This window comes from Oncorhynchus mykiss, chromosome 21, assembly GCF_057628025.1.
Source record: "Oncorhynchus mykiss isolate SJ-2025 chromosome 21, ASM5762802v1, whole genome shotgun sequence".
NCBI lineage: Eukaryota > Metazoa > Chordata > Actinopteri > Salmoniformes > Salmonidae > Oncorhynchus > Oncorhynchus mykiss.
The window spans coordinates 9,962,783-9,987,500 of record NC_143042.1 but is presented as its reverse complement, the minus strand read 5'-3'; the positions used below and the strand labels follow the sequence as shown (position 1 = coordinate 9,987,500).

The 24,718-nt window shown below is 46.0% G+C and overlaps 1 protein-coding gene across 12 annotated transcripts in view; it reads left to right on the top strand.

The window, feature by feature from the left end:
- The window catches only part of LOC110501015 (ankyrin repeat and sterile alpha motif domain-containing protein 1B), a 316,301-nt gene that overhangs the window by 92,214 nt on the left and 199,369 nt on the right, over window positions 1-24,718 (top strand). For 11 of the 12 annotated variants that reach the window (XR_016490136.1, XR_016490137.1, XR_016490134.1 and 8 more), the window contains exons 5-8: window positions 1,165-1,311; window positions 7,036-7,111; window positions 15,098-15,199; window positions 21,193-21,321. Coding sequence is in view for 8 of the 12 variants with exons in the window: in XM_090213690.1 (XP_090069816.1) it covers window positions 1,165-1,311; window positions 7,036-7,111; window positions 15,098-15,199; window positions 21,193-21,321 (454 nt within the window). In the remaining 4 variants the exon portion in view is untranslated. Of the gene's footprint in view, window positions 1-1,164; window positions 1,312-6,076; window positions 6,373-7,035; window positions 7,112-15,097; window positions 15,200-21,192; window positions 21,322-24,718 lie in introns of those variants that run through there. The other variant, XM_090213692.1, reaches the window with a different exon arrangement.

Below are 24,718 nucleotides of genomic sequence, written 5' to 3'. Positions count from 1 at the left end.
CGTCTAGGAGCAACAACGGCTCAGACGCAAAGTGGTAGGCCACACAATTTCACAGAATGGGACTGCCGAGTGCTGAAGCGTGTAGCGCGTTAAAATTGTCTGTCCTCAGTTGAAACACCACCAAACTGCCTCTGGAAGCAACTTCAGCACAATAACTGTTTGTTGGGAGCTTCATGAAATGGGTTTCCTTGGCTGAGCAGCCAAACACAAGCCTAAGATCACCATGCTCAATGCCAAGCGTCTGCTGGAGTGGTGTAAATCTCGCGTTCTCTGGAGTGATGAATCACACTTCACCATCTGGCCAGTAGAACACTACCTGGCCCAATGCATAGTGCCAACTGTAAAGTTTGGTGAAGGAGGAATAATGGTCTGGGGATCTTTTTCATGGTTTGGGCTAGGCCCTTTAGTTCCAGTGAAGGGAAATCTTAACGCTACAGCATACAATGACATTCTAGATGATTCTGTGCTTCCAACTTTGTGGTAACAGTTTGGGGAAGGCCCTTTCCTGTTCCAGCATGACAATACCCCTGTGCACAAAAGGGAGGTCCATACCGAAATGGTTTGTCGATTGGTCTGGAAGAACTTCACTAGTCTGCACAGAGCCCTGATCTCAACCCCATCGAACGATGAATTGGAACGCCGACTGCGAGCCAGGCCTAATCACCCAACATCAGCTCCCCACCTCACTAATGCTCTTCTGGCTGAAAGGAAGCAAGCAATGTTCCAACATCTAGTGGAAAGTTTTCCCAGAAGAGTGGAGGCTGTTATAGCAGTAAAGGGGGGACCAACTCCATCATAATGCGCATTATTTTTAAATTAGATATTCGACATACGTTTGGTCCTGATGTGGATTGTGGTCCTGACGGTCTGAAAACGATGTATGTAATAGTGTAGTAACGGCCAAGGGCCTGTATCAAATAACTCCAAATTTAGAACTTAGAACTCCTGTCCTCTGGGCTTGAACCCTCTCTCCTCCCCTCTCTCCTCCTCTCTCCTCCCTCTCTCCTCCCCTCTACTCCTCTCTCTCCTCCCCTGTCCTCCCCTCTCCCCCTCTCTCCTCCCCTCTCTCCTCCTCTCTCCTCCCCTCTCTCCTTCTCTCTCCTCCCCTCTCTCCTCCTCTCTCCTCCCCTCTCCTCCTCTCTCCTTCCTTCCCCCTCTTCCCAGGTGGTCTGTATGTTGGTGACCGCCCACCCCAACCTGATGAGCAGCCACGGGACAAGGCGCCACACGCCCCTGCACCTGGCCGCCCGCAACGGGCACCACTCAGCCGTGCACACCCTGCTGGAGGCCGGCATGGACGTCAACTCCCAGGTCAGCGGTCTAGGGGTCAGGGTCACTGTGGAGTCAGGGGTGAGCGGTTGGGGTATGGGTTGGGAGGGGGGTGAGGGGGGCCACTCTGCATTTCCCCCTCAATACAACATGTTCTCCTGTAGAGGGAGGTAAGAGAGGTGAGCTAAAGGTCAACTCAGCCTGAAAGGAAAACTCCTCCCAAAAACCGTCTTTTGGTATTCGTTTCATTTTGTCAGCAATCAAGTTTTCAAGATATGTAACTTTCAAAATATAGAAATTATCCCTGTATGATGCATTTAGCATCACATGGTAGTCAGGGTGAAACCAGGCTTCAGCTTTGTAACAGTTCTCTTCCCTCCTGCAGATGTTGCTCCAGTAAATCTGACTGTCTCTTTAGCTCAAGATACACTCCCTCCTTGTAATGAATGTTTCAAGCCTGTCTCCTGTGTTTTTAATGAGTTGGTACAGTATCTGAGGACAATCTTCCTTCTCTTCAACCTCTTTCTGAATATGGTTTTGCGGTAATATTCGCAGAACACAGTAATGCACAGTTTGTGAGGGGCGGTCGGAGTAGGTCAAGGATGAGTTTGAGGTGTGTGTGTTGTCTTCATACATACAGTATGGTACTGTGTGTGATTGCTTAAGATATAGAACACATGTGTGTGGGGGGGGGGGGGGTGTAGAATGATGTGGTTATTGAAATAAGTTAATTATTGATGGGGAACAGAGAGGGAGACAAGGATGAGAGTAGTACGGGGTGTTCCTGAGTTCATACACCCTCTCTCTCTTCACCCCTGCCCCTCTCTCTCTTCATCCCACCCCTCTCTCTCTTCATCCCGCTCCTCTCTCTCTTCATACGCCCCTCTCTCTCTTCACCCCGCCCCTCTCTCTCTTCACCCCGCCCCTCTCTCTCTTCACCCCGCCCCTCTCTCTCTTTACCCCCGCCCCTCTCTCTCTTTACCCCCGCCCCTCTCTCTCTTTACCCCCGCCCCTCTCTCTCTTTACCCCCGCCCCTCTTTACCCCCCCCTCTCTCTCTTTACCCCCGCCCCTCTCTCTCTTTACCCCCGCCCCTCTCTCTCTTTACCCCCGCCCCTCTCTCTTTACCCCCGCCCCTCTCTCTCTTTACCCCCGCCCCTCTCTCTTTACCCCCGCCCCTCTCTCTTTACCCCCGCCCCTCTCTCTTTACCCCCGCCCCTCTCTCTTTACCCCCGCCCCTCTCTTTCTTTACCCCCGCCCCTCTCTCTCTTTACCCCTGGCCCTCTCTCTCTTTACCCCTGGCCCTCTCTCTCTTTACCCCCGGCCCTCTCTCTCTTTACCCCCGGCCCTCTCTCTCTTTACCCCCGGCCCTCTCTCTCTTTACCCCCGGCCCTCTCTCTGTTCACCCCTCACCCCTCCCAGCTCTCTTTTCTCCCCTCTCTCCTCCCCGCTCTCTCCTTTCTCTCGCTCCCCTCCCCTTCTCTCTCCCCTCCCCTTCTCTCTCTCTCTCTCTCTTCCCTTTCTCTCTCTCTCTTCTCCCCTCCTATCTCTGCCTCTCTCCAAAGCCACACTGTCAGATCTGTGCTTTGACATTAAGGAGTGGAGGAACTTACAGACCCACAGATGGTGGGGTAAATAGCAGTGTGTGTCAGTGCCTAGTAAAATAATGACATTAAAGCCCATTGTTTGAATGAATAATGAATGAGGATATCTCTCTCTCTCTCTCTCCCTCTCTCTCTAATGATGAGGGGATTCTATATGAGAGACCTGCTGCTCTGTAGGCAGGTAGAGAACCAAGGGCAAAAGTTGAGCCTGCTGGATATAAACACACACACACACACATTCAGACCCCCCCGACACACACCTTTATACTTCTTCAAGCTGTAAAGTGAATCTGAAACTGAGTGTCAAACTATATTGAAAGGCCCCGAGTTGCGCAGCGGTCTAAGGCACTGCATCACAGGCATATCGATTGCGCAACCAGGGCTGGAAAAACCTTGGATCATTGCTATTCTAACTTCCGCGACGCATATAAGGCTCTGCCCCGCTCTCCTTTCGGAAAAGCTGACCACGACTCCCTTTTGTTGATCCCTGCCTACAGACAGAAACTAAAACAAGAAGCTCCCGCGCTGAGGTCTGTTCAACGCTGGTCCGACCAATCTGATTCCACACTCCAAGACTGCTTCCATCACGTGGACTGGGATATGTTTCGTATTGCGTCAGACAACAACATTGACGAATACGCTGATTCGGTGAGCGAGTTCATTAGAACGTGCGTTGAAGATGTCGTTCCCATAGCAACGATTAAAACATTCCCAAACCAGAAACCGTGGATTGATGGCAGCATTCGCGTGAAACTGAAAGCGCGAACCACTGCTTTTAATCAGGGCAAGGTGTCTGGTAACATGACCGAATACAAACAGTGCAGCTATTCCCTCCGCAAGGCTATCAAACAAGCTAAGCGTCAGTACAGAGACAAAGTAGAATCTCAATTCAACGGCTCAGACACGAGGTATGTGGCAGGGTCTACAGTCAATCACGGATTACAAAAGGATGTCTTGCTCCCAGACAAACAAACTCACTTTGAGGACAACACAGCGCCACTGACACGGCCCGCTACCAAAACCTGTGGGCTCTCCTTCACTGCAGCCGACGTGAGGAAAACATTTAAACGTGTCAACCCTCGCAAGGCTGCAGGCCCAGACGGTATCCCCAGCCGCGCCCTCAGAGCATGCGCAGACCAGCTGGCTGGTGTGTTTACGGACATATTCAATCAATCCCTATCCCAGTCTGTTGTTCCCACATGCTTCAAGAGGGCCACCATTGTTCCTGTTCCCAAGAAAGCTAAGGTATCTGAGCTAAACGACTACCGCCCCGTAGCACTCACTTCCGTCATCAATAAGTGCTTTGAGAGACTAGTCAAGGACCATATCACCTCCACCCTGACACCTGACACTCTAGACCCACTCCAATTTGCTTACCGCCCAAATAGGTCCACAGACGATGCAATCTCAACCACACTGCACACTGCCCTAACCCATCTGGACAAGAGGAATACCTATGTGAGAATGCTGTTCATCGACTACAGCTCGGCATTTAACACCATAGTGCCCTCCAAGCTCGTCATCAAGCTCGAGACCCTGGGTCTCGACCCCGCCCTGTGCAACTGGGTACTGGACTTCCTGACGGGCCGCCCCCAGGTGGTGAGGGTAGGCAACAACATCTCCACCCCGCTGATCCTCAACACTGGGGCCCCACAAGGGTACGTTCTGAGCCCTCTCCTGTACTCCCTGTTCACCCACGACTGCGTGGCCACGCACGACTCCAACTCAATCATCAAGTTTGCGGACGACACAACAGTGGTAGGCTTGATTACCAACAACGACGAGAGGTCAGTACAGGTGCATCAAAGCTGGGACCGAGAGACTGAAAAACAGCTTCTATCTCAAGGCCACCAGACTGTTAAACAGCCACCACTAACATTGAGTGGCTGCTGCCAACACACTGACTCAACTCCAGCCACTTTAATAATGGGAATTGATGGGAAATGATGTAAAATATATCACTAGCCACTTTAAACAATGCTACCTAATATAATGTTTACATACCCTACATTATTCATCTCATACGTATATGTATATACTGTACTCTATATCATCTACTGCATCTTTATGTAATACATGTATCACTAGCCACTAACTATGCCACTTTGTTTACATACTCATCTCATATGTATATACTGCACTCAATACCATCTACTGTATCTTGCTTATGCCGCTCTGTACCATCACTCATTCATATATCTTTATGTACATATTCTTTATCCCCTTACACTTGTAAGGTAATAAGGTAGTAGTTTTGGAATTGTTAGCTAGATTACTTGTTGGTTATTACTGCATTGTCGAAACTAGAAGCACAAGCATTTCGCTACACTCGCATTAACATCTGCTAACCATGTGTATGTGACAAATAAAATTTGATTTGATTTGATTTTGACTGGAAGCCCCATAGGGCGGCATACAAGTGGCCCAGCACCGTCCTAGATAGGGGAGGGTTTGGCCTGGTGGGCATTCCTTGGCTCATACCGCTCTAGTGATTCCTAGTTCTGAGCGATTAATCACTTTTTTTTTCTGGTAATTAAACTAATTTACCGACGTTGGTTCAATTACTTGAGTTCCTTTTAGTTCCGTTTTTTAGAGAGGAGCAAGTGGTTTCACTCTCGCAAAAATCTATCCAAAATATGCCCAATACGTTTCTATGGGTTAATTTTGGACCTAAACTTGTCTCCTGCCTTCCTGCCTTTGGGACAACAACACTCATTGTTAGGGCGGAGACATGCGTCTCGTCATTGTATACAGATCTCTGGATGGAGACAATGGAATATTTTCAATGTTCTGGCAATTGAATGTTCACCTTTTTGTTTTGGAATTTCCATGAAAAAGCTCTATAGCCATTGTAAGGTCATTATTTCATAATACACTTGATGGGACTTCAAAAAGCACGTCTAGGTGGGTCATGTTTCGGAGTTGCAGCGACAAGACAAGGTCGTAACTGGCAATGGGAGAAAATGTGCTAAAAGAAAAACAACAGAAAGGCCAACACCAAAACAAACCCCCCCCCTCAGTCTCCAGTCAAACAGATAGGAAGTCCGTCTTCTTTGTGAATCGATTTCCTCATTTTCCAGTGACATCACCAACTAATCGCCATTGGAAACGACACAGGAAGGGGTTTGAGGGGGGAAGTGGGGGAGGGTCTGCCGGTTTGGTTTCCTGTCCCTCTGTATGCGTGTGTGCTCCCTCCAAACTCATCGTCCAGTCACCTCTAGTTCCATGTCAGCGTGGGTTGTGAAGCTTTTTGTCTTTTCTGGATTTGGATCTTTTACGTTCCTGTTTTTGACCTGGTCTTCTAGATTCTGTGGTTTTGGATGATCAGATGCCCTTTCATTGGCATGCTTTGACCTTTGAACTGTAAGGGTCAGTCAGACGCACCTGGATTGGGTGTGTGGGAACACAGGAGGAGCAGTTCTGGGTTTTGGTCGATGTGTTGGATTTTTGGGGTCTTTCCTGGCTGCGTTGATAATACCTTGGTGATAGAGGAAAGACGAGGTATAGTGTGTGTGCATGCACAAGGCAGGAGCCTGGCTGGGTGTTAGTGTGAGAGATTCAGTGTGTGTGTGTGTGTCTCTGTGTGTTTTTAAAGTGCTTGTCTAAGTAATCAGTTACTGTACACTAAATCTTTGACAACTATGCAAATCCAAGATGGCGCCCACAAGTTGATGTCCACAGTTTCTCTGCATTGCATCATGCCACCAATAGACGAATGTATTCTACAGGGCCTAATGCCACAAGCATCCAGGCCATATGGAGAGGGAGGAAACTGCTGTTTCCACCATGCAACTCTGTGTACAAAGAGTTTTCTTGGGCGATGTCTTATAATAAATGTTTTCTTTCTCTCTCCCACATCACTCTCCCCTCTCTTGCCTTCTATTATTCGGTCTCCTTCTCTTTCTCTCTTTCTCTCTCTCTCACTCTCTCTCTCTCTCTCACTCTCTCTCTCTCTCTCTCTCTCTCTCTCTCTCTCTCTCACTCTCTCACACTCTCTCACACTCTCACACTCTCTCACACTCTCGCACTCTCTCACACTCTCACACTCTCTCACACTCTCTCACACTCTCTCACACTCTCTCACACTCTCTCACACTCTCTCTCACTCTCTCTCACACTCTCTCACACTCTCTCTCTCTCTCACTCTCTCACGCTCTCTCTCAGACGGAGAATGGCAGTGCTCTCCACGAGGCAGCTCTTTATGGGAAGATGGATGTGGTTCGTCTGCTGCTAGACTCAGGTGGGTGTCATGAGGGAGTCCATGTACACCCCCCCCCCCATACCTCTGTCCCTGTCTCTGTCTCTGTCCCTGTTCCTGTCTCTGTTCTTATGTCTATGTAAACCTGTCCCCTGTGTTTACCCCCCTCATACCTCTGTACCTGTCTCTGTTCTTATGTCTATGTAAACCTGTCCCCTGTGTTTACCCCCCTCATACCTCTGTACCTGTCTCTGTTCTTATGTCTACGTAAACCTGTCCCCTGTGTTTACCCCCCTCATACCTCTGTCTCTGTTCTTATATCTACGTAAACCTGTCCCCTGTGTTTACCCCCCTCATACCTCTGTACCTGTCTCTGTTCTTATGTCTATGTAAACCTGTCCCCTGTGTTTACCCCCCTCATACCTCTGTACCTGTTCTTATGTGTACGTAAACCTGTCCCCTGTGTTTACCCCCATCATACCTCTGTCCCTGTTCTTATGTCTACGTAAACCTGTCCCCTGTGTTTACCCCCCTCATACTTCTGTACCTGTTCTTATGTCTACGTAAACCTGTCCCCTGTGTTTACCCCCCTCATACCTCTGTTCCTGTACCTGTTCTTATGTCTACGTAAACCTGTCCCCTGTGTTTACCCCCCTCATACCTCTGTACCTGTTCTTATGTCTACGTAAACCTGTCCCCTGTGTTTACCCCCCTCATACCTCTGTACCTGTCTCTGTTCTTATGTCTATGTAAACCTGTCCCCTGTGTTTACCCCCCTCATACCTCTGTACCTGTTCTTATGTGTACGTAAACCTGTCCCCTGTGTTTACCCCCATCATACCTCTGTCCCTGTTCTTATGTCTACGTAAACCTGTCCCCTGTGTTTACCCCCCTCATACCTCTGTACCTGTCTCTGTTCTTATGTCTACGTAAACCTGTCCGCTGTGTTTACCCCCATCATACCTCTGTACCTGTCTCTGTTCTTATGTCTACGTAAACCTGTCCCCTGTGTTTACCCCCATCATACCTCTGTACCTGTCTCTGTTCTTATGTCTACGTAAACCTGTCCCCTGTGTTTACCCCCATCATACCTCTGTACCTGTCTCTGTTCTTATGTCTACGTAAACCTGTCACCTGTGTTTACCCCCCTCATACTTCTGTTCCTGTTCTTATGTGTATGTAAACCTGTCCCCTGTGTTTATCCCAATACTGCTGCTCATCTATCTAACAGTATGTACACGTTCTGTTCTGGAGATATCAGCAGCACCAGCTGCCATAGCTTGAAAACAAGTCAAATTTTATTGGTCACATACACATGGTTAGCAGATGTTAATGCGAGTGTAGCGAAATGCTTGTGCTTCTAGTTCCGACAGTGCAGTAATATCTAATAAGTAATCTAACAAATTCACAACTACCTTTTACACACAAATGTAAGGGATGAATAATAATATGTACATATTAAATAATCATGTTTCATATCTGTGCTGTCATGCCCCTCTCCCCTAACTGTCAGTCAGTGTTACAGTAGATGTGGTGAGGGGGACAGTAGATTATATGGAGACGGAGAGGGGGGGACAGTAGATGATATGGAGACGGAGAGGGGGGGACAGTAGATGATATGGAGACAGAGAGAGGGGGACAGTAGATGATATGGAGACAGAGAGAGGGGGACAGTAGATGATATGGAGACAGAGAGAGGGGGACAGTAGATGATATGGAGACAGAGAGAGGGGGACAGTAGATGATATGGAGACAGAGAGAGGGGGACAGTAGATGATATGGAGACAGAGAGAGGGGGACAGTAGATGATATGGAGACAGAGAGAGGGGGACAGTAGATGATATAGAGACAGAGAGAGGGGGACAGTAGATGATATGGAGACAGAGAGAGAGAGAGATATAGAGAGGGGGACAGTAGATTATATATATATATATATATATATATATATATATATATACATATATATATACAGTGCCTTGCGAAAGTATTCGGCCCCCTTGAACTTTGCGACCTTTTGCCACATTTCAGGCTTCAAACATAAAGATATAAACTGTGTTTTTTTTTGAAGAATCAACAACAAGTGGGACACAATCATGAAGTGGAACGACCTTTATTGGATATTTCAAACTTTTTTAACAAATGAAAAACGGAAAAATTGGGTGTGCAAAATTATTCAGCCCCTTCACTTTCAGTGCAGCAAACTCTCTCCAGAAGTTCAGTGAGGATCTCTGAATGATCCAATGTTGACCTAAATGACTAATGATGATAAATACAATCCACCTGTGTGTAATCAAGTCTCCGTATAAATGCACCTGCACTGTGATAGTCTCAGAGGTCCGTCAAAAGCGCAGAGAGCATCATGAAGAACAAGGAACACACCAGGCAGGTCCGAGATACTGTTGTGAAGAAGTTTAAAGCCGGATTTGGATACAAAAAGATTTCCCAAGCTTTAAACATCCCAAGGAGCACTGTGCAAGCGATAATATTGAAATGGAAGGAGTATCAGAACACTGCAAATCTACCAAGACCTGGCCGTCCCTCTAAACTTTCAGCTCATACAAGGAGAAGACTGATCAGAGATGCAGCCAAGAGGCCCATGATCACTCTGGATGAACTGCAGAGATCTACAGCTGAGGTGGGAGACTCTGTCCATAGGACAACAATCAGTCGTATATTGCACAAATCTGGCCTTTATGGAAGAGTGGCAAGAAGAAAGCCATTTCTTAAAGATATCCATAAAAAGTGTTGTTTAAAGTTTGCCACAAGCCACCTGGGAGACACACCAAACATGTGGAAGAAGGTGCTCTGGTCAGATGAAACCAAAATTGAACTTTTTGGCAACAATGCAAAACGTTATGTTTGGCGTAAAAACAACACAGCTCATCACCCTGAACACACCATCCCCACTGTCAAACATGGTGGTGGCAGCATCATGGTTTGGGCCTGCTTTTCTTCAGCAGGGGCAGGGAAGATGGTTAAAATTGATGGGAAGATGGATGGAGCCAAATACAGGACCATTCTGGAAGAAAACCTGATGGAGTCTGCAAAAGACCTGAGACTGGGACGGAGATTTGTCTTCCAACAAGACAATGATCCAAAACATAAAGCAAAATCTACAATGGAATGGTTCAAAAATAAACATATCCAGGTGTTAGAATGGCCAAGTCAAAGTCCAGACCTGAATCCAATCGAGAATCTGTGGAAAGAACTGAAAACTGCTGTTCACAAATGCTCTCCATCCAACCTCACTGAGCTTGAGCTGTTTTGCAAGGAGGAATGGGAAAAAATGTCAGTCTCTTGATGTGCAAAACTGATAGAGACATACCCCAAGCGACTTACAGCTGTAATCGCAGCAAAAGGTGGCGCTACAAAGTATTAATTTAAGGGGATGAATAATTTTGCACTCCCAATTTTTCAGTTTTTGATTTGTTAAAAAAGTTTGAAATATCCAGTAAATGTCGTTCCACTTCATGATTGTGTCCCACTTGTTGTTGATTCTTCACAAAAAAATACAGTTTTATATCTTTATGTTTGAAGCCTGAAATGTGGCAAAAGGTCGCAAAGTTCAAGGGGGCCGAATACTTTCGCAAGGCACTGTGTGTGTGTGTGTATATATATATATATATATATATATATATATATATATATATATATATATATATATATATATATATATATATATATATATATATATATATATATGAGGGAGGGAGGGAGGGAGGGACAGTAGATGATATGGAGAGAGAGTGACAGTAGATATGGAGAGAGAGTGACAGTAGATATATATAGAGAGAGTGACAGTAGATGATATGGAGAGTGACAGTAGATGATATGGAGAGAGAGAGTGACAGTAGATATAGAGAGAGAGTGACAGTAGATATAGAGAGAGAGAGTGACAGTAGATGATATGGAGAGTGACAGTAGATGATATGGAGAGAGAGAGTGACAGTAGATATAGAGAGAGAGTGACAGTAGATATAGAGAGAGAGAGTGACAGTAGATGATATGGAGAGTGACAGTAGATGATATGGAGAGAGAGAGTGACAGTAGATATAGAGAGATAGTGACAGTAGATATAGAGAGAGAGAGTGACAGTAGATATGGAGAGAGAGAGAGTGACAGTAGATATGGAGAGAGAGTGACAGTAGATATGGAGAGAGAGTGACAGTAGATATGGAGAGAGAGTGACAGTAGATATAGAGAGAGAGTGACAGTAGATATGGAGAGAGTGACAGTAGATATGGAGAGAGAGAGTGACAGTAGATATGGAGAGAGAGAGAGTGACAGTAGATGATATGGAGAGTGACAGTAGATGATATGGAGAGTGACAGTAGATGATATGGAGAGAGAGTGACAGTAGATATAGAGAGAGAGTGACAGTAGATATGGAGAGAGAGAGTGACAGTAGATGATATGGAGAGTGACAGTAGATGATATGGAGAGTGACAGTAGATGATATGGAGAGAGAGTGACAGTAGATGATATGGAGAGTGACAGTATACGATATAGAGAGAGAGTGACAGTAGATGATATGGAGAGTGACAGTAGATGATATGGAGAGTGACAGTATACGATATAGAGAGTGACAGTATACGATATAGAGAGTGACAGTATACGATATAGAGAGTGACAGTATACGATATAGAGAGTGACAGTATACGATATAGAGAGTGACAGTATACGATATAGAGAGTGACAGTATACGATATAGAGAGTGACAGTATACGATATAGAGAGTGACAGTATACGATATAGAGAGTGACAGTATACGATATAGAGAGTGACAGTATACGATATAGAGAGTGACAGTAGACGATATGGAGAGTGACAGTAGACGATATGGAGAGTGACAGTATACGATATAGAGAGTGACAGTATACGATATAGAGAGTGACAGTATACGATATAGAGAGTGACAGTATACGATATAGAGAGTGACAGTATACGATATAGAGAGTGACAGTATACGATATAGAGAGTGACAGTATACGATATAGAGAGTGACAGTATACGATATAGAGAGTGACAGTATACGATATAGAGAGTGACAGTAGACGATATAGAGAGTGACAGTATACGATATAGAGAGTGACAGTATACGATATAGAGAGTGACAGTATACGATATAGAGAGTGACAGTATACGATATAGAGAGTGACAGTATACGATATAGAGAGTGACAGTAGACGATATAGAGAGTGACAGTAGACGATATGGAGAGAAGAGTTTTGAGATTTTATAAAACCTTTAGTGTATACTCAAGTCGTAACACAAATAATGGCACACTGTGCCTTTTGAGATATTAAACAACACGTGTCATTCTTAAATAAACACAAAAACATGAATAAATACAAATAAAAAAGCATTTCATCAACAAAAAGTAATTTCCCCTCCAGAAAACAAACCACCTGAGATTGATGCTCAAAACAATAAAACCTATCTAACCTGGCCAGAGAGATGGTGTTCTCTCTCACTTGGGCCCATGTGTACTGTCTCGTGCCTCCCTGTTAGCTCCACCACATATAACAGTTCATGTGTTACTATAAGGTGTTTTAAGATGATGATATGGAGAGAAAGAGAGGGGGACAATAGATGATATGGAGAGAGAGAGGGGGGCAGTAGATGATATGGAGACAGAGAGAAGGGGACACTAGATGATATGGAGAGAGAGAGGGGGACAGTAGATGATATGGAGACAGAGAGAAGGGGACAATAGATGATATGGAGAAGAGAAAAGGGGACAATAGATGATATGAAGAGAGAGAGAGGGGGACAATAGATGATATGAAGAGAGAGAGAGAGGGGGACAATAGATGATATGGAGAGAGGGGGACAGTAGATGATATGGAGAAGAGAAAAGGGGACAATAGATGATATGAAGAGAGAGAGAGGGGGACAATAGATGATATGAAGAGAGAGAGAGAGAGAGAGAGGGGGACAATAGATGATATGGAGAGAGGGGGACAGTAGATGATATGGAGAGGGAGAGACTGGACAGTAGATGATATGGAGAGAGAGAGAGAGAGGGACAGTAGATGATATGGAGAGTGAGAGAGAGAAGGGGACAGTATATAATATGGAGAGAGAGAGAAGGGGACAGTAGATGATATGGGGAGAGAGAGAGGAGGACAGTAGATGATATGGAGGGAGAGAGAGGGGGACAGTAGATGATATGGAGTGAGAGAGAGGGACAGTAGATGATATGGAGAGAGAGAGAGAGGAGGACAGTAGATGATATGGAGGGAGAGAGAGAGGGGGACAGTAGATGATATGGAGTGAGAGAGAGGGACAGTAGATGATATGGGGAGAAAGAGAGGGGGACAGTAGATGATATGGGGAGAGAGAGAGGGGGACAGTAGATAATATGGAGAGAGAGAGGGGGACAGTAGATAATATGGAGAGAGAGAGGGGGACAGTAGATAACATGGAGAGAGAGAGGGGGACAGTAGATAATATGGAGAGAGAGAGGGGGACAGTAGATAACATGGAGAGAGAGAGGGGGGACAGTAGATGATGTGGAGAGAGAAGGGGACAGTAGATGATATGGAGAGAGAAGGGGACAGTAGATGATATGGAGAGAGCGAGAGGGAGAGACGGGACAGTAGATAATATGGAGAGAGAGAGAGAGAAGGGGACAGTATATAATATGGAGAGAGGGAGAGGGGGACAATAAATGATATGGAGAGAGAGAGAAGGGGACAGTAGATGATATGGAGCGAGAGAGAGGGACAGTAAATTATATGGTGAGAGAGAGAAGGGGACAGTAGATGATATGTAGAGAGAGAGGGAGTGGGACCGAGACAGATGATGATGTGGAGTGAGAGGGGGGGGGGGGGGCAGTAGATGATCTGGAGAGAGAGAGAGGGGGACAGTATATGATATGGAGAGAGAGTGGAGGACAGTAGATGATATGGAGAGAGAGTGGGGGACAGTAGATGATATGGAGAGAGAGAGAAGGGGACAGTAGATGATATGGAGATAGAGTGGGGGACAGTAGATGATATGGAGAGAGAGAGAAGGGGACAGTAGATGATATGGAGAGAGAGGGACAGTAGATTATATGGACAGAGAGAGAAGGGGACAGTAGATGAGAGAGAGAGAAGATGATATTGAGAGAGAGAGGGGGGTGGGGTCAGTAGATAATATGTAGAGGGGCAGTAGATGATATGGAGAGAGAGAGAACGGGGGCAGTAGATAATATGTAGAGAGGCAGTAGATGATATGGAGAGAGCGGGGGGACAGAGGCAGTAGATGATATGTAGAGAGCGAGAGGGGGACAGTAGATATGTAGAGAGAGAAGATATGGAGAGATAGAGAAGGGGACATTAGATGGTATGTAGAGAGAGAGAAGATATGGAGTGAGAGAAAGGACAGTAGAGGATATGGAGAGAGAGTGTGGTCTTTGTCCTACCTCCCACTCCTCTCCCCACTTATTTTCCTCAATCGCTTCCTGTTTCCTCTGTTGTCTTTTTGCACTTCCTGTGAAGAACCCGGACGGCCATATTGTTTTTGTTCGGGGGGCTTATTTAGATGAGAGTGACAGGCCTGTACTGGTTTACTGTCTGACCCTGTCATCCACCCAACCTTCTCTTTTATGTGTGTGTGTGTGTGTGTGTGTGTGTGTGTGTGTGTGTGTGTGTGTGTGTGTGTGTGTGTGTGTGTGTGTGTGTGTGTGTGTGTGTGTGTGTGTGTGTGTGTGTGTGTGTGTGTGTGTGTGTGTGTGTGTGTGTGTGTGTGTGAGAGAGAGAGATACAGGATGGACGTGGCTAGCTTCCTCTGTCAGTAAATTGTCAGACAGAAATACAGTATGGATGATTTCTCCAAGTGAGTCTATTTAGGATCTTTGTCCTCCTACACGCAACACTTTACAGTGCTTCCCCTTTAAAATGTGTATATAGATTTACTTGTTAAGGGAGTGTGTGTAGGAGGCTAGATTTATGTGTGTGCTTGCTCGTGTGTGAGTGTGGGGTGGTGTCGCCTGGGTGCCTGTCTGACCCATGGTTTCGGTCTTCTGTCTGTCTGTTGCAGGTATTGATGCCAACATCACAGACTGCCAGGGAAGGACAGCTCTGGAGATCCTCAGAGAACACCCCGCACAGAAGTCCCAGCAAATCACTGCACTCATGCAAGGTACCACACATTAACATACACATGCATTAAAACCACACACACGCATTAACCACACACACACACGCATTAACCACACACACACACGCATTAACACACACATGCATTAACACACACACGCAAACCTTTTAAGGCTAGGGGAAAAATAACGTTCCCAAAGTAAAAAGGCTCTTTCTCAGGACCAGATGCTAGAATATGCATATAATTGACAGCTTAGGATAGAAAACACTCTAAAGTTTCCAAAACTGTAAAAATATTGTCTGTGAGTATAACAGAACTGATATTGCAGGCGAAAGCCTGAGAAAAATCCAATCAGGAAGTGACTCTTATTTTGAAACCTCTGCGTTCCTATGCATCTCTATTGACCATTGAAAGGGATATCAACCAGACTCCTTTTTCTATGGCTTCCCTAATGTGTCTACAGCCACTAGACATAGTTTCAGGCTTTTATTTTGAAAACTGAGCGTGAACGACAACATTGCCTCAGTGGTCAGGTGGTGGCTCTCAGAGTGATTTGTGCGTAATAGACAAATGCGGCCATTGTTCTTCTCGCTCCTACTGAAAAGCCCGGTTGATATATTATCGAATAGATATTTGACAAACACCTTGGGGATTGATTATAAAAAACGTTTGCCATGTTTCTGTCGATATTATGGATCTAATTAGTAATTTTTTTCGGCGTTGTCGTGACGCAATTTCCGGTGGATTTCTCAACCAAACGTGTACAAGAAAAGGAGGTATTTCGGCTATAAAAATAATCTTTATGGAACAAAATTAACATTTGCTGTCTAACTGTGAGTCTCGTGAGTGAAAACATCCGAAGCTCATCAAAGGTAAATTATTTAATTTGATTGCTTTTCTGAGTTTCACTATATTTCACTTGTGATTTCATGAATATGAATATTTTCTAGTAAGATTTTTTGTCCGTTGCGTTATGCTAATTAGTGTAGTTGATGACAATTCTCCCGGATCCGGGAGGGGTAGTTAAAAGTTAACACACACACGCATTAACATACACACACATGCATTAACATACACACACACATGCATTAACATACACACACATTAACACAAACATTAACATACACACACACATGCATTAACATGCATTAACATACACACACATTAACACACACACACATTAACATACACACGTGAGCATGTGTTTACACACCGCTCTCTCTCTCCCTCGTCGTGACAGTGTACGTGGTTGTTTAGAGTACCGGGCGGTGTAGTGTCCGGATGTGTGCAGATTGATACAAGTCGTTCCAGGAAGTGTATCTGTCCAATGGGGAACGAGAACAATGTGAGCCCTCTGTGTTGCTCTTCCTATACACAGGGGGGAGGGGGATTCTCTTACGCAACCTAATGCTTCAGCCATTGTCTTCTGCTCTCAGAGAACGATGCACTGTTGTCACTAGTCCTGAGTTGTTAGTGTAGGATAATGACTTCACGGGTTAACTCATTGAGTGGCCTGGTTATCTGCAGTTATGGCTAAGCCCCTAGAAAGACTCTGGGATGTTCTGTAGGAGTGAGTGGTTTTGGGTTTGTGGATGTGAATTTGGCTGTCTTGGTTGTCCTTTTCAAGTCAAACTTTATTTGTCAAATGCTCCGAATACAACAAGTGTAGACTTTACCGTGAAATGCTTCCTTACAAGCCCTTAACCAACAGGGCAGTTCAAGAAGAGTTAAGAACATATTTGCCAAATAGACTAAAATAAAAAGTAACACAATAAGAATAACAATAACGAGGCTATATACAAGGGGCACCGGTACCTAGTCAGTGTGCAGGGGTACAGGCTAGTTGAGGTCATCTGTACATGTAGATGGGGGCGAAGTGACTATGCATAGATAATAAACAGCGAGTAGCAGCAGTGTTTTTTATAAATTGTTCAGCAGTCTTATGGCTTGGGGGGGTAGAAGCTGTTGAGGATCTTTTTGGTCCTAGACTTGGCACTCCGGTACCGCTTGCCGTGCGGTAGCAAAGACAACAGTCTATAACTTGGGTGACTGGAGTCTCTGACAATTTTATAGGCTTTCCTCTGACATCGCCTATTGTATAGGTCCTGAATTGCAGGAAGCTTGGCCCCAGTGATGTACCTGGCTGTACGCACCACCCTCTGTAGCGCCTTACGGTCAGAATCCAAGCAGTTGCCATACCAGGCGGTGATGCAACCGGTCAGGATGCTCTCGATGGTGCAGCTGTAGAACCTTTTGAGGATCTGGGGACCCATGCCAAATCTTTTTTTCTCCCCCTCTCCTGAGGGGGAAAAGGTTTTGTCATGCCCTCTTTACGACTGTCTTGGTATGTTTGGACCACGATAGTTCGTTGGTGATGTGGACACCAAGGAACTTGAAACTCTTGACCCGCTCCACTACAGCCCCGTCAATGTTTTTCCTGTAGTCCACGATCCTCTCCTTTGTCTTGCTCACATTGAGGGAGAGGTTGATGTCCTGGCACCACACTGCCAGTTCTCTGACCTCCCTCTCATTGTTGTCGGTGATCAGGCCTACCACTGTTGTGTTGTCAGCAAACTTAATGATGGTGTTGGAGTCGTGTTTGGCCGCGCAGATGTGGGTGAACAGGGAATACAGGAGGGGACTAAGTACACACCCCTGAGGGGCCCCAATGTTATGGATCAGCGTGGCAAACGTGTTGTTGCCTACTATTACCACCTGGGGGCGGCCCGTCCAGGATCCATTTGCAGTGGGAGGTGTTTAGTCCCAGAATCCTTAGCTTAGTGATGAGCTTTGTGGGAGCTATGGTGTTGAACGCTGAGCTGTAGTCAATGAACAGCATTCTCACATAGGTATTCCTTTTGTCCAGGTGAGAAAGGGCAGTGTGGAGTGCGATTGAGATTGCGTCATCTGTGGATCTGTTGGGGCGGTATGTGGGTCTAGGGTGTCCGGGAGGATGCTGTTGTGAGCCATGACCAGTCTTTCAAAGCACTTCATGGCTACCGACGTGAGTGCCATGAGGCGGTAATCATTTAGGCAGGTTAACTTCGCTTCCTTGGGCACAGGGACTATGGTTGTCTGCTTGAAACATGTAGGTATTACTTACTCGGTCAGGGAGAGTTTGAAAATGTCAGTGAAGACACTTGCCAGTTGGTCCACGCATGCTTTGAGTACACGTTCTGGTAATCCGTGTGGCCCATCATCTTTGTGAATGTTGACCTGTTTAAAGGTTTTGTTCACATCGGCTGCCGAGAGCGTTATCACACAGTCATCCATAACAGCTGGTGCTCTCGTGCATGCTTCAGTGTTGCTTGCATCGAAGCGAGCATAAAAGCTTGTCTGGTAAGCTCGTTAGCTCGTCTGGTAGGCTCGCGTCACTGGCAGCTCACTTCTGGGTTTCCCTTTGTAGTCCGTGATAGTTTTCAAGCCCTGCCACATCCAATGAGCGTCAGAGCCGCTTATAAGAATTCCCGCTATGCCCTCAGACGAACCATCAAACAAGCAAAGCGTCAATTTAGGATTCAATCTTAATCCTATATTGACACTTTGCTTGTTTGATGGTTCGTCTGAGGGCATAGCGGGATTTCTATATAAGCGTCCGGATTAGTCTCCCCCGCCTTGAAAGCGGCAGCTCTAGCCTTTAGCTCAATGGGGGTGTTGCCTGTAATCTATGGCTTCTGGTTGTGATATGTACGTACAGTCATTGTGGGGACGACGTCCTCAATGTACTTATTGATGAAGCCAATGACTGAGGTGGTGAACTCCTCAATGCCAGTGGATGAATCCCGGAACATATTCCAGTTTGTGCTAGCAAAACAGTCCTGTAGTGTAGCATCCGTGTCATCTGACCACTTCCGTATTGAACGAATCACTGGTACTTCCAGCTTTAGTTTTTGCTTGTAAGCAGGAATCAGGAGATAGAATTATGGTCAGATTTGCCAAATGGAGGACGGGGGAGAGCTTGTTTGCATCTCTGTGTGTGGAGTAAAGGTGGTCTAGGACTTTTTTTCTCTGGTTGTACATGTGACATGCTGGTAAAAATGTTGTAAAACTGATTTAAGTTTGTCTGCATTAAAGTCTCCGGCCACTAGGGGCACCGCTTCTGGTTAGGGTGTGTTACCCACACACATGCACATGCACATTGCCATGTAATTCTTATTCTATTTACCCAGAGTCAGATGAACTTGTGGTCACCATTTGTTTGTCTCTGCGTCCAGTATGAAGGAAGTTAGAGCTAGTGTTACGAGCCAATGCTAACTAGCGTAGCAAAATGACTAGAAGACTACAGGTATGTTAGCGTATGGAGGCAGAACCGAGTGATTTCCACTAGATGGGCCAGCTGCAAAGTCAAAATTAGAAAAATGTATGAAAAAAAAATGTGCTTTTTGGTCTTCATTTAAGGTTAGGCATTAGGGTTAGCTTTAAAATCTTATTTGCTGACTTTGTGGCCAGCTAGCGACCACTCTGCAGTACTGCCTCCAGAACAAGATTCATGACGAAAAACTCTGACCTGCGCATATGCTTCAGTCATACTGCACGCAGACTCGAAGAGACACAAAAATGGTATCCACGAGTTCATCTGACTCTGGGGGAGCAGAACAATGGCCCGAATCTACCTTTAATCACAGCTGTAGACCGGGGTTGACTAGACACCAGAGAAGACGAACAGTCTTGACCTGACATATAGAAGCTACAATCAGTGGTGCTAGTAGAAGCCCTGCAGTCTGCTGTTGTGCGAGAGACAGACAGAGACAGACAGACAGAGAGAGAGAGAGAAACAGACAGACAGAGAGAGACAGACAGACAGAGAGAGACAGACAGACAGAGAGAGACAGACAGACACAGAGAGAGACCGAGAGAGACAGAGAGAAACAGACAGACAGACAGACAGACAGACAGACAGACAGACAGACAGACAGACAGACAGACAGACAGACAGACAGACAGACAGACACAGAGAGAGAGAGACACAGAGAGAGAGAGACACAGAGAGAGAGAGACACAGAGAGAGAGAGACACAGAGAGAGAGAGACACAGAGAGAGAGAGACACACAGAGAGAGAGAGAGAGAGAGACAGACAGACAGAGACCAGTTCTAGATGATTTAGAGAGGAAACTGTAAAGATGGATGAGAGAGAAGAGAGATATGGAAACAGAGGGGTTATTTCAGGGTCAGGAATGAGAGAGGAGGGAGAGGTTAGCAGGGGGAGAGAAGGAGAAGGAGAGAAAATAATAGTGGGGATGAGAGGGAGAAAGACAGACAGAAAGAGGGAGGCGGGGGGGGGAAGAGAAATGCAGAGATTGTGACAGAAAATCAAATTCAGGGTTGAGCTGGGAGAGAGTGAATGGATCAGCTGCCTCCCATTTCCTGTCAGAGATAGAGAGTCAGAGGGAGAGAAAGTGGAATTTCATTCCGCGATTAATCCCACCCATTTACACGCAATAGTACTCAGTCATCATTATTCATGTACTGTATTTAAATGATTCAATCCATATATTTAAAAGTTATGTATGAATATCTTATGCCTGATTTTTATCTCTAACACCTTTTTACACCACACACACACACACACACACACACACACACACACACACACACACACTCCCTGTGTGTTACAGTACCTCTTAGTTGGATCTTTCCTACTAACACACAGCCAGGCTCCTGCCTTGTGACTAAATTCAACAAGCCTGCTGTGTCTGTGTTAGCGAGCTCATAGTTTCTTCCTGCTTCACACTCCTATTCCATACGCCTTGTATTGCTGTGTGTGTTTCTGTGTGCGTGTTTCTGTATGTGGTTCATTATCAGTATGGTTCCTCATAGCCTGGTTTCTTCCTAGGTTTTGGCCTTTCTAGGGAGTTTTTCCTAGCCAACGTGCTTCAATACCTGCAATCTGTCTCTCCGTCTCTGTCTCTCTCTGTCTCTCTCTGTCTCTCTCTGTCTCTCTCTGTCTCTCTCTCTCTCTCTCTCTCTCTCTCTCTCTCTCTCTCTCTCTCTCTCTCTCTCTCTCTCTCTCTCTCCTCTCTCTCCTCTCTCTCCAGAATATATGATGGAGGAGATGATGGACAATAAGAGTGTGTTGATGGAGGAACCTATTCGCCAGGGTCCTGTCCCCACACCTCGCACTTCTATCCCCTCTCCCTCCCCCTCCCCCTCCCTCAGGCACAAAAGTAAGTACACACACACACACAAACTTGCGCGCACACACACACACACACGCATACGAATACGCACAAACACACACACACTATACACATACAGTGCCCTCGGAAAGTATTCAGACCCCTTGGCTTTTTCCACATTTGTTTACGTTACGGTCTTAATCTCAAATGGATTAAATAAATAAATCATCCTCACACAATACCTCATAATGACAAAGCGAAAACAGGTTTTTAGAAATTTTGGCAAATGTATTAAATTTAAAAAACAGAAATACCTTATCCTCCATCATTCTTAAATGGATTAAGCTTGTAACCACCAAGATTCTTTCTAGAGTTTGCCGCCTGGCCAAACTGAGCAATCGGGGGAGAAGGACCTTGGTCCGGGAGGTGACCAAGAACACGATGGTCACTCTGACAGAGCTCCAGAGTTCTTCTGTAGAGATGGTTGTCCTTCTGAAAGGTTCTCACATCTCTGCAGCACTCCACCAATCAGGCCTTTATGGGAGAGTGACTTGACGGAAGCCACTCCTTAGTAAAAATGTACATGACAGCCCTCTTGGAGGCACCTAAAGACTCTCAGACCATGAGAATCAATATTCTCTGGTCTGATGAAACCTAGATTGAACTCTTTGGCCTGAATGCCAAGCATCACGTCTGGAGGAAACCTGGCACCATCCCTACAGTGAAGCATGGTGTGGATGTTTTTCAGCAGCAGGGACTGGGAGACTACTCAGGATGGAGGCAAAGATGAATGGAGTAAAGTACAGAGAGTCCTTGATGAAAACCTGCCCCAGAGCGCTCAGGACCTCAGACTGGGGTGAAGGTTCACCTTCCAACAGGACAACGATCCTAAGCACACAGCCAAGACAACGCGGGAGTTGCTTCGGGACAAGTCTCTTAAATGTCCTTGAGTGGCCTAGCCAGAGCCCGGACTTGAACCCGATCGAACATCTCTGGAGATACCTGAAAATAGCTGTGTAGCGTCGCTCCCCATCCAACCTGATAGAGCTTGAGAGGATCTGCAGAGAAGAATGGGCGAAACTCCCCAAATACAGGTGTGCCAGGCTTGTAGCGTCATATCCAAGAAGAGGCTGTAATCGATGCCAAAGGTGCTTCAACAAAGTCCTGAGTAAAGGGCCTCCACCCTACCTGACACCCTAGACCCACTCCAATTTGCTTACCGCCCCAATAGGTCCACAGACGACGCAATCGCTACCACACTGCACACTGCCCTAACCCATCTGGACAAGAGGAATACCTATGTGAGAATGCTGTTCATCGACTACAGCTCAGAATTTAACACCATAGTACCCTCCAAACTCGTCATCAAGCTCGAGATCCTGGGTCTTGACCCCGCCCTGTGCAACTGGGTACTGGACTTCCTGACGGGCCGCCCCCAGGTGGTGAGGGTAGGTAACAACATCTCCACACCGCTGATCCTCAACACTGGGGCCCCACAAGGGTGCGTTCTTGAGCCTCTCCTGTACTCCCTGTTCACGTTCTACTGCATGGCCATGCACGCCTCCAACTCAATCATTAAGTTTTCGGGACAACACTACAGTGGTAGGCTTGATTACCAACAACGACGAGACGGCCTACAGGAAGGAGTTGTGGGCCCTCGGAGTGTGGTGTCAGGAAAATAACCTCACACTCAACAGCAGAGGGAGCACCCCCCTATCCACATCGACGGGACAGTAGTGGAGAGGGTAGTACGTTTTAAGTTCCTCAGCGTACACATCACGGACAAACTGAATTGGTCCACCCACTCCTCAGGAGGCTGAAGAAATTCAGCTTGTCACCAAAAGCACTCACAAACTTCTACAGATGCACAATCGAGAGCATCCTGTCGGGCTGTATCACTGCCTGGTACGACAACTGCTCCGCCCACAACCGTAAGGCTCTCCAGAGGGTAGTGAGGTCTGCACAATGCATCACCGGGGGCAAACTACCTGCCCTCCAGGACACCTACACCACCCGATGTCACAGGAAGGCCATAAAGATCATCAAGGACAACAACCACCCAAGCCACTGCCTGTTCACCCCGCTGTCATCCAGAAGACGAGATCAGTACAGGTGCATCAAAGCAGGGACTGAGAGACTGAAAAACAGCTTCTATCTCAAGGCCATCAGACTGTTAAACAGCCACCACTAACATTGAGTGGCTGCTGCCAACACACTGACTCAACTCCAGCCACTTTAATAATGGAAATTGATGTAAAAAATGTATTACTAGCCACTTTAAACAATGCTACTTAATAGAAGGTTTACATACCCTACATTACTCATCTTATATGTATATGTATATACTGTACTCTATATCATCTACTGCATCTTGCCATCTTTATGTAATACATGTATCACTAGCCACTTTAAACTATGCCACTTTTTGTTTATATACCCTACATTACTCATCTCATATGTATATACTGTACTCTATACCATCTACTGCATCTTGCCTATGCCGTTCTGTACCATCACTCATTCATATATCTTTATGTACATATTCTTTTTATCCCTTTACACTTGTGTGTGTATAAGGTAGTAGTTTTGGAATTGTTAGGTTAGATTACTCGTTGGTTATTACTGCATTGTTGGAACTAGATGCACAAGCATTTCGCTACACTCTCATTAACATCTGCTAACCATGTGTATGTGACAAATACATTTGATTTGATTTTGAGTACTTATTTAAATGTGATATTTCAGTTTTGTATTCTTAATAAATTAGCAAAACATTTCTGGGGTATTGTGTGTAGATTGATGAGGGGGAAAAGAGTAAGGCTGTAATGTAACAAAGTGTGGACAAAGTCCAGGGGCTGAATACTTTCCCGAAGGCACGGTATCTACTACACACATGGTGAGCACTGCCTATTGGTATGAACCTGTACTACCTAAGTCAACTTCAATAGTTTTCCTCTTATCCAACACTGCCCCTAGTGGCTGAGTTGGAGCGGTGCACTGGTATCTCTCATACAATTCCTGCTGCTCTCTCTCTCTCTCTCTTCTCAATCACCACCAGTCAGCACTCCCCTTTAATTATCTTTATTGCGAGAGAGCGGGAGGGAGCAGAAAATACACATTCAGCACAGCTCGTGCACGCCTGAACACACACCGTGTTTAAACACCTCGACACATTTTATTGTAGGGTGAGAGGGAATGGTGGAGAGAGGGAGGGAGACAGGGAGGGTGTTGTGGAGAAAGGAGAGAGGGAGGGTGTGGTGGAGAAAGGAGAGAGAGAGGGTGTTGTGGAGAAAGGAGGAGAGAGGGTGTTGTGGAGAAAGGAGGAGAGAGTGAGGGGGAGGGAGAGAGTGGTGCTTTCAGGTCTGTGAAGGCCAGTGAACGAGGGCAGACCCAGAGAGGAACATATTAAGGTGTTGACATGTGTATTTGGCCAGGTCTGCTCTCT